A 14,363-nucleotide genomic window follows, 5' to 3' on the forward strand; every position below is an offset into this window, starting at 1 on the left:
TATTTTCCACAGCTTATTTTATTTCCAACTACACCAAAATCAAGTGTTGTCAATTAGTGTCTTAAAAGCTACAAAATCAGGATTTCAACCCAGCAAGAGATTTAGCATCAACTCTATGTTCAGTTACAAGTCACCATCCAACAGGGACCTTCTCTAGAATGTTTAATGCTAGCAAGTTTCACTCTACATACTCAAGATGTGCTGTATCTCAGGCATCAGTGGAATTTTGTTTAAGGGACTCATCAATAAATGAAGACATCTGTATATTTAAAAGAACCATAACTATGGTATTACGGTATTACTGGTATCAATTACTGTGAGAAGAAGCAGCTGTTTCTCAGTATAGAAAAGTGATGGCAAATGTGAACAGGAATAATTAAATATGTAAGTGTGTGGTAAGTGTGCATGCTTCAGGTAGGATTTTATTGGTTTGTTTGGTTTGGGGTGTTTTTTTTTGTTTTTTTAAAGTGCTTTGCATGATCCCCCATCAAAAGAGGCCTGTATGAAGACCAGTACTAGCATAGTTGATATTACAGGAATAGAAAAGTTAAGCATTCACACAGTCAAGCTCTGATTTGAATATTATATTAAAAAAAAAAAAAAGCCAAGGCCCATACATTTAAATACAGAATTGAAATGTTTCTACACAACTTAGAATACAACAAAATAACATGTTACACTCAGATTAAGAGAACCAGCCTGTTCTGAAACAATTTATAAAGTGACAAAGTCCATAGCAAAGCTATTGCTTTACTTCCATAATGTAAACACATCTGAAAGAAGAATATGCTGACAGTTTCACAGATCAGATTATAAATTAGTAAAACCAAAAAGCAATACAAAGCTTTTGTCTTTTACGAGGCTTAGCTTACAAGCTCAGGCTGTACGTTTATTCTTCGAAGGACGTCTTCTGGCATACAAAAGACAGGATTGACAGCCTTAATTTGTTCTTCTCCTAATAAAGATTGTCCAGCAATACCAAATAAGGTGTCAAATGGATCCACCTGGAAGAAAAAAGAAATCTTGTGTCTGTTTCCAAAAGTCAACTGGTTTTTCACTTGTATGGAATGAATTTTCATTTGCCAACAAAAAACCAGAAAATCTCCATGGCTTCTCTGGGGAAGACAATACAACTGAATAAATTTTCATTTGTGCTAACATGTGCCGACAGGCAAGAAATTTCCTTAGCAGGCATTTACAATACTATGATTTACTCAGGCATGCTTGTCAATTGTCTGCTGCTGAGATGATTTTCAACTCTGAGTTAGACAGAAAGCACTCACATTTGTCTATTAGCATGCAATATCACAGGGTGGTAGAAGCAAAGATAATTAACATTTTAAAAGTAAACTGGATCATCTACAGGTACCACTTCCATAAATTCCCCATTTGTTCTTCAGAAACATCATAATGCTCCTTATTGGTCTCCAAATACAGAGCTGAGCTGCAAAACCTTCAGAGGGAAGCAGCAAAACCTCCCAGAAGTAATAAAATAAAATAAAAACAATAAGTAAAAACAAAAAATAAATACAAAACAAAAATAAAATAAAAAATAAAGAAATAAAAAGTTCTTTACTCCCCAAACTCCTAAACCACACGACCATCACCCCCTCTCCCCCCTACAAAACAAACAAATGAAAAAACAACCCAAACACAAAATACCCCAAAACAACAAGGTCTGTTAGGACTATGTTTCTGCAAGAATAAAGCAAAAACCTGGGAGTCCTCATTTCTACAGGAGTATACATTTCTACACTTCAGCAATCGAAGATGGGTAAAAATAATATTAAATGACTGCTAATGTGACATGGAAAAGCTGTCCCAAAGGTGCTCTCCTTAGTTATAGAGAAAAGGCTCTTCAGAGATACTCTTCCAAGAAGATACAAAGATTTCATTACTCAAAGATAGAAAAGCATTTAGACTTCAAGTCTGGGCTTTTCTTCAAGTATTCTGAAAACAGAAAAGGTCTTCCTCTAAGCTCCTTAGAAATACAAAACTCTTCCTATTTTAAGAACACAAAAACACTTTCCAAATGACAGATCGGAGTTAACAGATTTCTCCCCCAGCTGGGAATAAAGTAGCTGCTTGCAAAAAAATAAAAAGTTACTTTATTTTTTAATGTATTTCTGGAGAAGGGAGCAGACTGGGCAGCTGCAATAAAAACAGCCAATACCTTTCCAGACCATTAACAAATAAGCCAAGTGTTCAAAAGGAATGAAGTCTAACAATACTTTTTATTTTATCTGTCCAGCACTCTTGAAAAATAAAAACTTTATTTGCCATTTCACTGGGACAATATCAGTTACTTCCACTTGAAACCAAAGAGAACAGACTGGCAAAATTGTAACTGCTTTCTCAACAAGCAAAAAATCCATAGCACCAGCCTCTTGATGATGTTATCACAAAAGCTTCTTCCTCCCTCAGCTAGACAAATGTCAGCTACAAGATTTATTCAGTGGCTGGGCTAGCAAAGAATGAAAGTTAGTGTATGGGGATTCTTAATAAAAACTCTTGATTTAATTAGATCAGACAAAACGACCAAGAGAGTTGAAGACTATTTAACCTACACCAAACTTTTGCTTGCAGATCATTTCACAAAACAAAATAATAAACCCAAAGAACCCACACACGCACTGGAAAACCCACCACCAAACAGAGCGTTTTTACACACATCTTCCAAATGGTCTTGTGAGAAATGGTTTGTGTTGAGTGTGTTATGGGGGACCAAACCAGATTTTGTGAGGAATGGCAACTGACTTCACTGGGGGATGCATGTGCATTATAAAGAATGCACTCCCCAAGCAGGCCTTCAATGGCAATTCTACACTATTCTTACTTCAGAGTAAACTGCAGCCTCTGCAAAACCCACCTAGACCATGAGTTGAGTTGCACTCAAACAAAAGATGAAATTTCCAGTTGAAATTTTCATGTGTACTTTATTTAGAAAAAATATCACATTCCATATCTCCTGGTCTGTCAGCAAATCCTCCAGACTCCTCATCCTGGCACGCCAAAATAAAGCAGCGCAGTTTCTCTCTGTCAATCCACTGTATCCTACCAATCATCTTCAAAGAAGCTAGCACCCACCATGAATAACATACATCAGGTAACTGGCAAGCAGGGAGGCAGATTAAATATTTGCCTGGGTTTTAAACATAATGTTGCAAATTTTACTGGTAATTCTGCACATTATCAGGTGTGCTATAATACTCTTGCGGAGACATAACACTTAAGAGTCTCTTTGGAGTAAAAGAATTTCTTGACAGAGTCTCTTTTCAGTGGACTTCTGTTTTCAGGAAAGGAAACTATCTTTTTCAAACTTCTTCAAGAAACATGACCACAAGAATGTGATTTTTAAAGACTTCACCTTCTGTGAGAGAGGCTGAAAAACCACAGCATTTCTTTCAAGAGGAAATACAGAGAAGTTCATATCAACTATTTGTATTTTGGGGGCAAGGGGGGAAGCAGGGGAATCTGTTGGATGATTATCTATTTGCCAGAGATTATTCTAGGTTACATAAATCTCTAGTGTGATGTGGAACACTATGACATTCAGGATTTACATCCAGTAGAACAGTAATCTTTATACAAATCCTATAGAAAAGATCATTCCCCAAGTCAGAAAATATTAAAGACCCAGTTTAACAGGATAATGGTTCAAGTGGTCAGCAAGACATCCTTCAGCATGTGTACTTTGCTGTACTGAGGACTCAAATGAAGCATGGCTAAGGACTGCATGACAGGTGTTAGTAACAAAAGAAAGAATCAGGATGAAGGCCTGACTTCTTTGAAAAGTTTACTAAATGTTTTATAGAAGTCATGACATTTTGCAATAGTTCAGCTTCAGAAAAAGCAATCTCTGCTGAGGTTTGAACAAAGAAAAGAACACGCACAATACCTTCTCTGGTCGTCCATTGAGACCTCCAGAAGGTAACTGATATTCACAAAGCCACCAACCTAGCAAGTCAACATGTACTTAATGCAACTGGTGTGTTATAGCCAGAAATCCTGTGCAACAATAGATCTAAAATTACAGACATAAATTTTTTGTGTATTTAATAACTAAATATAGTTTAGCACACAAAATGTAGGAAGATCTCAAAGCAACAATACAGTCATATAAACAATGCAAAATAAGCTCACACACATTTCAGCTTTTAGTTTCAAAGACTTTTCCTTCAGAAAACCATGATATTGTTATAGTTCCTTTTGTAAAAAAGTACCAGTAGCACAATTTGTAATATTTCACTGATATAAGACAGTAATGCAAGGTTTGGAACGTAATCCTAGGAGATCTGAGAGAGCCATATAATTTTATTTTAAAAACACAGACTCTCAAGCCAGAGTAGTCAAACCAACTTCTGCAGGCTGGATATGGCCTTTATAAAAACTTTGCATCCAGTCTATGGTTTGTTCCTGTACCTGCCCTTTATCCTAATGCTTGCAAACAGTAAACAAAAGACCAAATGAACTCCCTAACAGAAACAGGCTAACTCAGATCATTAACTGTCTTGGCGATTCCCTATGTGTTCGGTCACACTTACTTTCAAAGTGTCATGTAATATATCTGCATTGATTAATCCCCTTTTAATTTTATTAATCCCCTAAATTAATTAGTTAATAAAATTAATTAATAAAAAATAATCTTATTTATTTTAATTTAATCCCCTTTTAATAATAATTTTAAAATTAATAGTTTTTTCCTGGGAGATACATTTACGATGCTACAGCATACTTTGGTCACATTTCATGCAGTCACTAAGAAAGCAGCAAAGCACAAAAAGCCAAGAATCATGGAATCATTAAGCTGGAAAAGGCCTCTTAAATCATCAAGTCCAACCTTTAACTGAATACCACCAAATAACACTACACTATATCAGGAAGTGCCACATCTACTCATTTTTTGAACACTTCCAGAGATGGACATTCCTCTACTTTCCTAGGGAGTCTGCTCCAATGCTTAACCACTCCTTCAGTGAAGAAATTCTTCTAATATACAACCTGAATCTCCTGCAGTGCAGCTTGAGGTCATTTTCCCTTGTCCTGTAACTAAATGACTGTGAGAAGAGGCTGACCCCTCACCTTGCCACAACTTCCTTTCAGGTAGTTTCTCCTGAACCTTCTTTTCTCAGGCCTAAACATTCCAGTACCCTCAGTTGCTCCTCACAGGCCTTATGTTCCAGACCCTTCTCCAGCTCTATTACCGTTCTCTAGACATGCTCCAGCACCATAATGTCCTTTTGGAAGTGATGGGCTCAAAACTGCCTGCAGGATTGGAGGCGCCCCAGCAGTGCCAGCACAAGGGACACCAACTGCCTTGGTGCAGTGACCACACTGTGGCTGGTACAGGTGCCAATGGCCTTCTTGCCCACCTGTGCACACCTGGGCTGATATACAGCTCCTGTCGACCAGCACCCCTGAGTCCTTTCCTGCTGGGCAGCCTTCCAGCCACTCTTGCCCAAACCTGGAGCATTCCACAGGGTTGTTGTGACACAAGTGCAGGACCCAGCACTTGGCCTTGTTGGACATCACAGTTGACCTTGGCCCATGGATCCAGGCTTTGCAGAGCCTTCTCCCCATGAATCAAAACTCCCACACAAACTGGTCCTTCCTGTGACTTACTGAGGATGCACTTGATTCCTTTGTCCAGACCACAGTCCAAAAAGGACTCGTCCCAAAACTGAGCCCTGGAGAATCCCATTTGTGACCCTTTGCCAACTGGATTTAACATCATTCCCCACTACTCTCTGGGTCCAGCCATGCAGCCAAACCACAGGCTGCAGCCCCTCCAGGAGCATTCTGTGGGAAAGCATGTCAAAAGCTTTACTCAAGTCTGCGTAGACATATCCACTGCCTTTCTCTCATCTATTAGGCAGGTCACCCACTCATAAAAGGAGATCAGGTTTGGCAACATTCCCAGAAAAATACTGAACTTTCGTGGAGGTGAAAGACAGAGCTTTTCAAGGGGTATGTGAATATGCACAATACATCTAATCCTCACAGAAAATGCCAGCTGCAAATAGAGTGGGTTCAGCTATGGAACTGACTTCCTCAAACACTAGAACATGGTCCAGCCATTTAGGCTATATGGGCAATGCTACTGTTCATTAAAACTATATGGTAATTACATGTAAGAGATTTAATTGTTTTTCCTGAATTTAAACAAAGAAGGGGCAGGAAACCCAACATTTCTCAACAAAATGCCTTTAATATTTTCATGTGATGAGGTGAATCCTAGCTATGCCATTACTCACGCTAATTATACAAAATAAACAAGTAACTGCAACAGCATTAAAAGTTGATTTTTTATTTCACATCTTCAGTTTAAGTGGACTAAACTTTTACATGAAAAGAAAAGAAATAGGAAAGGTAAATATAAATTTAAAATTATTACCATAATGTAAATATCCTGTTGAAAAAAGTTATGTAGATTGTTTTTCTTGGGAGATCCCATATGTTTTTCTAATTAGACTACTGCATTTTCTTCTGAAGCACATTTTATTGAGCTTTTTTCAAAATTCACTGTCATCAAGAATAGTGTGTAACACTAGTGATTCTAGCTGATAAATATGGTATGTCATCTAAAAACTGATTTTCCTCAAAAAAAAAGGTAATTCTTGACAGGATTCATGTCTTCTTTTTATTTGGGTTCATTGGCTGATAAATCTCGAAAAGACCATACAATTGAAGTTTAGGTATCATTATGACTTCTGTCAGAAACAAGTGATAAATACTGTTCACCGTCTCCACTGATAACCATTTCAAATTCTCACCCCACCATCAATATGGCAGCCCTGCAGTGATTTTAGATCCCGCCCAAAAACCCCCAGTCACTGAGCCAGCACCTGCATAAATTCACCTCCATGCCCACAGCCCCCTTCTCAGCCCTACAGTTTCTTATCCATTTTCAACCACAATCCCAGCACCACAGTCATTTCAGCTCGATCCCTAGGGATGCAGTCAGAGATGTAGGCAATAGCATGACATCGACGGGGTTTTCAGGGGCAATATTGCAGCCTCCTTTTAGGCTCCACAAATCCTCCTCTACTTTCAGTCACAATCCCCAGCCCCTGCATGCATGTCACAGGCCTAAAGTGATTTTGGTGCAAGAACACTAAAATCTCCGTGCCAGCCCTATGGTTCCTATGCCGTGTTCCACCCCGATCCCAGACGCACAATGATGACAGCTCCAGGCGCAGTGATTTCAGCTCTTTCAGCTCTTGACCCACAAGCTTTATTTTACTGCCAGCTCTCTTCTTGCAGCTCCAGCTCTGTGTTTCTCCAGCTTCTAAGGGCAGCATCTTGATCTTGGCTCTAGCTCTGAAACAATTCAGCTCTGCCCGAGGCTCTCTAAGCCCACCTCACCAGTAATATTCCAGCCCTGCAGTGATTTTAGCTCCTGCCCAACAATACCCAGTCTCACTGCCAGCCCCTGCAGAAGTTCAGCTCCATGCCCACAGCCCCATTCACGTCTAGTAACTTTTCCAATCTCATTCAAAGTCCCAGCCCTGCAGTCAACTCCCCGGCCCCACACTGATTTCAGCTCAACCCCAGGAGATGCGACCACAAGCCCAGGCAATCATCTATCATCGACTTGGTTTTCAAGCGCAAGGTTGAAGCCCCCTTTTCCCCACCACACATCCTGTTCTACTTTCAGTCACAATACCCAGTCCCTGCAGCCATGTCACAGGCCTACAGAGATTTTGGCACAAGAACGCTAAAGTCTCTATGCCAGCCGTAGCTTTCGATGCCCTGTTCGTCTCCAATCCCACACCCTCAATGATGACAGCTCCAGGCCCAGTGATTTCAGCGTTTCCAGCTCTTGGCCCACAAGCTTTATTTTACCATCTCTGTGCCAGCCCTATGGTTACTATGCCGTGTTCAGCCTCGATCCCAGATGCGCAATGATGACAGCTCCAGGCCCAGTGAATTCAACTCTTTCAGCTCTTGACCCACAAGCTTTATTTTACTGCCACCTCTCTTCTTGCAGCTCCAGCTCTCTGGTTCTCCAGCTTCAAAGGGCAGCATCTTGGTCTTGGCTCCAGCTCTGCAACAATTCAGCTCCTGCTCGAGGCACTCTAAGCCCACCCCACCAGCAATATCACAGCCCTGCAGTGATTTTAGCTCCTGCCCAACAATCCCCAGTCACTTTGCCAGCCCCTGCATAAGTTCACCTTCATGCCTACAGCCCCAATCACAGGTCTAGTACCTTTTCCATTCTCATTCAAAGTCCCAGCCCTGCAGTCAACTCCCCGGCCCCACACTGATTTCAGCTCACCTCCAAGAAGTGCTATCACAAGCCCAGGCAATCATCTATCATCGATTCGGTTTTCAGGTGCAAGGTTGTGGCCCCCTTTTCCCCACCACACGTCCTGTTCTATTTTCAGTCACAATCCCCAGCCCCTGAATGCATGTCACAGGCCTACAGTGATTTTGGCACTAGAACGATAAAGTCTCTGTGCCAGCCCTATGGTTCCTATGCCGTCTTCAGCCCTGATCCCAGACGCACAATGATGACAGCTCCAGGCCCAGTGAATTCAGCTGTTTCAGCTCTTGACCCACAAGCTTTATTTTATTCCCAGCTATCTTCTTCCAGCTCCAGCTCTCTGGTTCTCCACCTTCAAAGAGCAGCATCTCAGTCCGGGATCCAGCTCTGCAACAATTTCGCTCGCCCCCGAGGCAATCTAACGCACCTCATCAACAATATTCCAGCCCTGCAATGATTTTAGCTCCCGCTCAACAAACCCCAGTCTCGGGGCTAGTCCCTGCATAAGTTCACCTTCATGCCTACAGCCCCATTCACATGTCCAGTACCTTTTCCAATCTCATTCAAAGTCCCAGCCCCACAGTCAACTTTCCGGCCCCACAGTGATTTCAGCTCAACCCCAAGTGGTGCCATCAAAAGCCCAGGCAGTATTCTATCATCAACGGGGTTTTCAGGCGCAAGGTTGAAGCCCCCTTTTCCCCACCACACATCCTATTCTACTTTCAGTCACAATACCCAGCCCCTGCATACACGTCACAGGCCGACAGTGACTTCGGTGCAAGAACACTAAAGTCTCCGTGCCAGCCCTATGGTCCTGATGCCATGTTCCACCCCGATCCCAGATACGCAATGATGACTGCTGCAGGCCCAGTGATTTCAGCTCTTTCAGCTCTTGACCCACAAGCTTTATTTTACTCCCAGCTCTTGTATTCCTGCTCCAGCTCTCTGGTTCTCCAGCTTCAAAGGTCAGTGTCTCTGTCACGGCTCCAGCTCAGCAATAATTCAGCTTCCACCCGAGGCACTCTAAGCCCACCTCACCTGCTATATCACAGCCCTGCAGTGATTTTAGCTCCCACCCAACAATCCCCAGTCTTGGTGCCAGCCTCTGCATAAGTTCACCTCCATGCCCACAGCCCCATTCACATGTCCAGTACCTTTTCCAATCTCATTCAAAGTCCCAGCCCCACAGTCAACTTTCCGGCCCCACAGTGATTTCAGCTCAACCCCAAGTGGTGCCATCAAAAGCCCAGGCAATATTCTATCATCGACAGGGTTTTCAGGCGTAAGGTTGAAGCCCCCTGGTTCCTACCACACATCCTGTTCCACTTTCAGTCACAACACCGAGCCCCTGCATGCATGTCACAGGCCTACAGTGATTTCAGCACAAGAACGCTAAAGTCTCTGTGCCAGCCCTATGGTTCCTATGCCCTGTTCAGCCCCGATCCCAGATGCGCAATGACAGCTCCAGGCCCAGTGACTTCAACTCTTGACCCACAAGCTTTATTTTACTGCCAGCTCCAGCTCTGTGGTTCTTCAGCTTCAAAGGGAAGCATCTTGGTTTTGGCTCCAGCTCGGCAACAATTCAGCTCCCGCCCAAGGCTCTCTAAGCCAACGCCACCAGCAATATTACAGCCCAGCAGTGATTTTTGCTTCCATCCAACAATCCCGAGTCACTGTGCCAGCCCCTGCATAAGTTCACCCTGATGCCCACAGCCCCATTCACATGTCTAGTACCTTTTCCATTCTCATTCAAAGTCCCAGCCCTGCAGTCCTTCTCCCAGCCCCACAGTGATGTCACCTCAACCCCAAGAGGTGCTATCACAAGCCCAGGCAACCACCTATCATCGACTCGGTTTTCAGGCGCAAGGTTGCAGCCCCCTTTTCCCCACCACACATCCTGTTTTCCTTTCAGTCACAATCCCCAGCCCCTGCATACATGCCACAGGCCTACAGTGATTTCGTTGCAAGAACACTAAAGTCTCTGTGCCATCCCCTATGTAAGCTCACCTCCATGCCCACAGCCCTGTTCTCAGCCCTACAGTTTCTTATCCATTTTCAACCACAATCCCAGCGCCACAGTTATTTCAGCTCGTTCACGAGAGATGCAATCACTGATCTAGGAAATATCATGGCATCTACGGGTTTTGTGGCGCATGGCTGCAGCCCTCTTTCCCTACTGCACAATTCCTGCTCTACTTTCAGTCACAATACCAGGCTTCTACATCCATATCACAGGCCTGCAATGAGTTTGTCACATAAATCATACAGTCTCCATGTCCGCCCTCAGTTTCCATCCTGTGTGCAGTCTCAATCCCAACCCCACCGTTCCCCTTTCCCAGCCCCAGTGATTTCAGCTGTTGACCCACAAGCTGTATTTCACTGCCAGCTGTCTCCCCCCTAGCTGGCACTTTTCTCCAGCTCTGACAGGCAAAGCTGCTCTCAGGTTAAGACAACAGGGTTTTGGCTTTGGCTGCAGTTGTGAGATTTCATGTCCACATTCATTCATTCATTTCATATCACCATTCTCACCCCATTCTGGCAGTTGTCATTCTATTTCCAGTTTTTTCGTTTGTGTGTCTCATTCTATGGTTATTCTTCAGATCTACAGTGAGTATCCCTTTGAGCAGCGATTGATGCTGCAGCACTGCAGTCCCCACCCTGGCCCCAGTGATTTCAGCTCCAGTCCCACATGCTTTATTTCACTGCCAGCTCTTCTGTTCCACTTCCTGCTCAACATCTTCACAGCAGTGCCACATAACGCTAGTACTGCTTCTTAGGGCAGGATCTTTACTTTAGCTCTAGCTCTGTGGTTTGAGCTCAGATGGCAGCTCTTAACAGCAATTTCAGCTCCAACCCTGCAGTTCACCTCCCAGCTCCACATTCCTTATTCCCAGCCCCACAGGGGTTTTACTCCAAACCCTACCATATTTCTGTCTCCTCCAGCTCTGCTGCCTCAGCTCCAGCTCCTCAGCTTCCTACTGGCTGTAGCTAAAAGCTGCTCCTGCTTCTCACTGCAACTTGGGGCTGTTGATAAGGTCACAAATCAGTTACTGCCATCATTTCAATGTCTCTAGAAGCTGTCCCACCCACCCCTGTGGGATCCCAACTTTGGGGACACTTGAGGCCTGAAGCGTAACATCTACCTTCTCCCTCACTCTGGCTCTCAGCCCAGCACCTGCACAAAGACCCCCTCATCTCCTCGGGCAGCTCCAGGGGCTGGGAATAGCCACCGGGCTTCTACTCCCCCATCCCAAAAGGCACCCTTGAGCTGGTTCTTGGGCCCTGGAACCCTCTGAGCCCCCACACCCGCAGTCCCTGCTTGATGCCACGGGGCAGCAGCTGGGAACCCCCCAGGCATGTCCTGCAGGCCCTGTGCTGCATGTCCTGCAGGCCCTGTGCTGCAGCTCCGTGCCCTTCTCCCATGGCATTTTTCTAGCCCCAGCATTTCCACCGCTCCACATTGTTTTGGGCCAGACTCATGTCAACATCATTATTCCACACCCTGGGGTTTTATGTCCCCACTGATCTCACAACTGGTGTTTCAGCCCCAGTCCCACAACCCTTACTGAATTAACATCAGATATCTAGTAAACAAATCAAACCAAAAAGATGTAATAAAACAAGCAATAATAACGTAACACAATAAAGAAAAAAAATCATTCTAAGTAGAAACAAAATAAAGTAATAAAAATGCAAAAAAAGCAAGCTTTATTCCTCGTATTCTGAACAATACTTTAAATCCAGAAACCGCGAAACGGCTTCTTCCCGGCCCCCAGTGACAACACCCGGTTCCCCCCCGCGCCACTCCAGGCCGCACACCAGCCGCCAGCTACCCGAGCCGCGCAGGGCGCGGCAGAAAGAACTGGACACGACCGGCTCCCAGATGCTGCCGCAGGCGTCGCGTCCGTGCTCACCAGCGCTCCCCCGATCAGCAGCCACTGGGGTCCCGTCCTGGCGCAGCGCCGCTCCTCAGATCGCGCATCCGCAGCTCCCGTCGCCGCTCCTCCGATCGCGCCGCCACAGCTCCCGTCGCTCCAACTCCGCCGCCGAACTGATGCCTGCGCTGTCTCAACGCACGCTATTTATGCCCCAGGGCCGGACCAGCCAGCCAATCACAACCCGAGGCAGCGCCTGCCGGCCCCACCAATCCCAGCCCGCCCATTCCCGCCGCGCTCGGCTCCGCGACCTCCCGCAGTCCCCTCAAGCGCTGCTCCTACCGCCGCCATTGCAGGGGCCGCGTCCGCCCCCTCCCCGCCGTCTGCCCGTTTCCCTGGACCAGAACCTGATCCCGACCAGGACCTGAACTGGAAGCTCCCGGCCGCCCTTCCCGACCCCAACAGCGCCTGCCGAGGCAGCGGCAGCGGGAACACAGCTCCGCCGGCTCCCAAAGCGGCGGTGGCGGGAGCGGCGCCTCAGGCGTACGGGGGAGTGGGACTAGGCTGAGGGGCCGGGCCGCGACTGAGCGGGCTGAGATTGGCGGGACGGCGCCCGGATTGAAAGGGCGGCTGTGATTGGACAGGGCGGGCAGAGAAAGGCGGGCCGTGATTGGCAGTCTTGGGAGCCGTGAGGCTGCGGCCCGTGGGAGCGTGGGGCGGAGCCTGGGCTGCCCGAAGGGTCCGCGGGCGCCGTGGGTCCGACTCGCGTGACCCCCCACGTCCCCTTCTCCGGCCCTCTCTCGTGCCCAGGTCCCGGCGAAAAGACCCCCGCAGAGCCCCTCCCCGAGCGCCCCATCGGCACTCGGGGCAGGGGGCGGAGAGGAGTGTAGCCCGGGAGTGGTTCCGGGTCGCAAAGGCGGTCTCTGCGACAGCAACACGGCCTAGGGAGCGGCGGTGACATGGTGAGGAGGGGGCTCGGCAGCGGGGAGTGGGGCGAGCGTGCAGAGCCCTCTGCGGGCTCTGGGCGCCTCTTCTGCCGCAGTGCTTCTGCTTCTGCGGGAACTTGGCCTGCCCCGACTGGCGGAGATCAGCTTCCTGTCCGAAGTTACGTGCCCGCGTCCCCCTGCCTGCCCTCCGCCCGCTGCGGGCCCGCTGCTCACCCTCCTCCCCCACAGTGGTCGGGTGTTGTAGACGATAAAACAATATTGGCTTTCCCATTCATAGATTAGCTTTTTGCATCACAAGTATTTTGATACGGTACAACTTGTACTTATTTTAACTGCTTTGTATAGTGTAATATGCCACTTTATGTATGCACTGTGTATTTCATATGAGTAGTAGTGTGATAAATATATCGTAGGCTTTAGCAAAATGTTAAAATAGAAACTACAATACTTCTATGTAACTAACTCAGAGAATGGTGTAAAGCAATTATTCTGTTTCTTTTATCTGCGGACTGCCCCTACTAAGTGATAAGATAACAGTGACAAAAACAGAGCTTAAGCATCCAGGAAGGATTTATCGACTCTTATCAGCGTTATCAGGTAGTGCTGTTTTCCTAAGAAATACTTCAAACCTAACATTTGGAAGGAGTTCAGAATACACACCCAGGACTGCCATGCCCCCCAAAGTGTTACCTCCGAGCAGATTGTCTCTATGGTAAACTCTGTCACACTAGAAATGTTAGGAAACAGAATCCAAACTATGGCACAAGCACCTGTAGGGAAAAGATACCTCTGTTCAAGAGGTAGAATAACTTCCACCCTAATGTTTCAGAGTATGTTGACATGACGGCCTAAGGGAGGCCAAGGCCACTTACAGCTCTACTTCCTAGAACCGCTGGTGTCAGAGGAATATTGCGATGTTTGCGGTTTTACAACTGAAAGGAAAACGCGCTGGGTCGGGGGGGGCAGTACCGCTCTCTGTCCACAAGGCGGCAGCAGTACCGCCGAGCTCAGGCCTTTAGGGGCAGACAGAGAACGGAGGCAAAAGGTGCCAGAGAGCCCTCTCCATTCCCTTCAGCCCCTGCAGCTGTTCTTTCGGGTTCAGGGCACTTGATCGGTTCATTCCTAGATAAAAACGTTATGTCTTCATTTTCAAAACTACTACCCATCTCTAGTCAGAGTTTCCTGTATACAAATGAGTGGATAGAGAGAGGGTTTCTTTCCAAATGAATTTAGAGATAAATTCCTATTATTTGCCAATACCTATAAAAATGAAAA

The 14,363-nt window shown here is 46.0% G+C and overlaps 1 protein-coding gene and 1 long non-coding RNA gene across 4 annotated transcripts in view; one reads left to right on the forward strand and one right to left on the reverse strand.

Moving 5' to 3' along the window:
* On the reverse strand, positions 1-14,129 carry LOC129123291 (uncharacterized). 3 transcript variants are annotated; one of them, XM_077182731.1, is made up of 3 exons: positions 12,484-14,129; positions 12,181-12,324; positions 1-1,004 (listed from the first exon to the last, which is right to left on the reverse strand). In XM_077182731.1, the coding sequence occupies exon 1, from the start codon at positions 13,357-13,359 to the stop codon at positions 12,679-12,681; it is 681 nt and encodes a 226-aa protein (XP_077038846.1). In that variant the 5' UTR covers positions 13,360-14,129; the 3' UTR covers positions 1-1,004; positions 12,181-12,324; positions 12,484-12,678. The 3 variants fall into 3 exon arrangements, with proteins under 3 accessions (XP_077038846.1, XP_077038845.1, XP_077038844.1); XM_077182730.1 differs by having other exon boundaries at positions 12,181-12,329; XM_077182729.1 differs by having other exon boundaries at positions 12,181-14,129.
* LOC143694747 (uncharacterized) overlaps positions 12,970-14,363 on the forward strand; it is a 3,390-nt gene continuing 1,996 nt past the window's right edge. The window contains exon 1 of the long non-coding RNA XR_013183402.1: positions 12,970-13,103. This is a non-coding gene — a long non-coding RNA (uncharacterized LOC143694747). The remainder of the gene's footprint in view (positions 13,104-14,363) is intronic.

The sequence above is a fragment of the Agelaius phoeniceus genome, chromosome 9 (assembly GCF_051311805.1).
Source record: "Agelaius phoeniceus isolate bAgePho1 chromosome 9, bAgePho1.hap1, whole genome shotgun sequence".
Classification (NCBI taxonomy): Eukaryota; Metazoa; Chordata; class Aves; order Passeriformes; family Icteridae; genus Agelaius; species Agelaius phoeniceus.

Bases quoted from the DNA above. Each gene is read 5' to 3' on its own strand.
- LOC129123291 (XM_077182731.1), bottom strand. From the start codon at position 13,359: ATGGGAAAGCCAATATTGTTTTATCGTCTACAACACCCGACCACTGTG.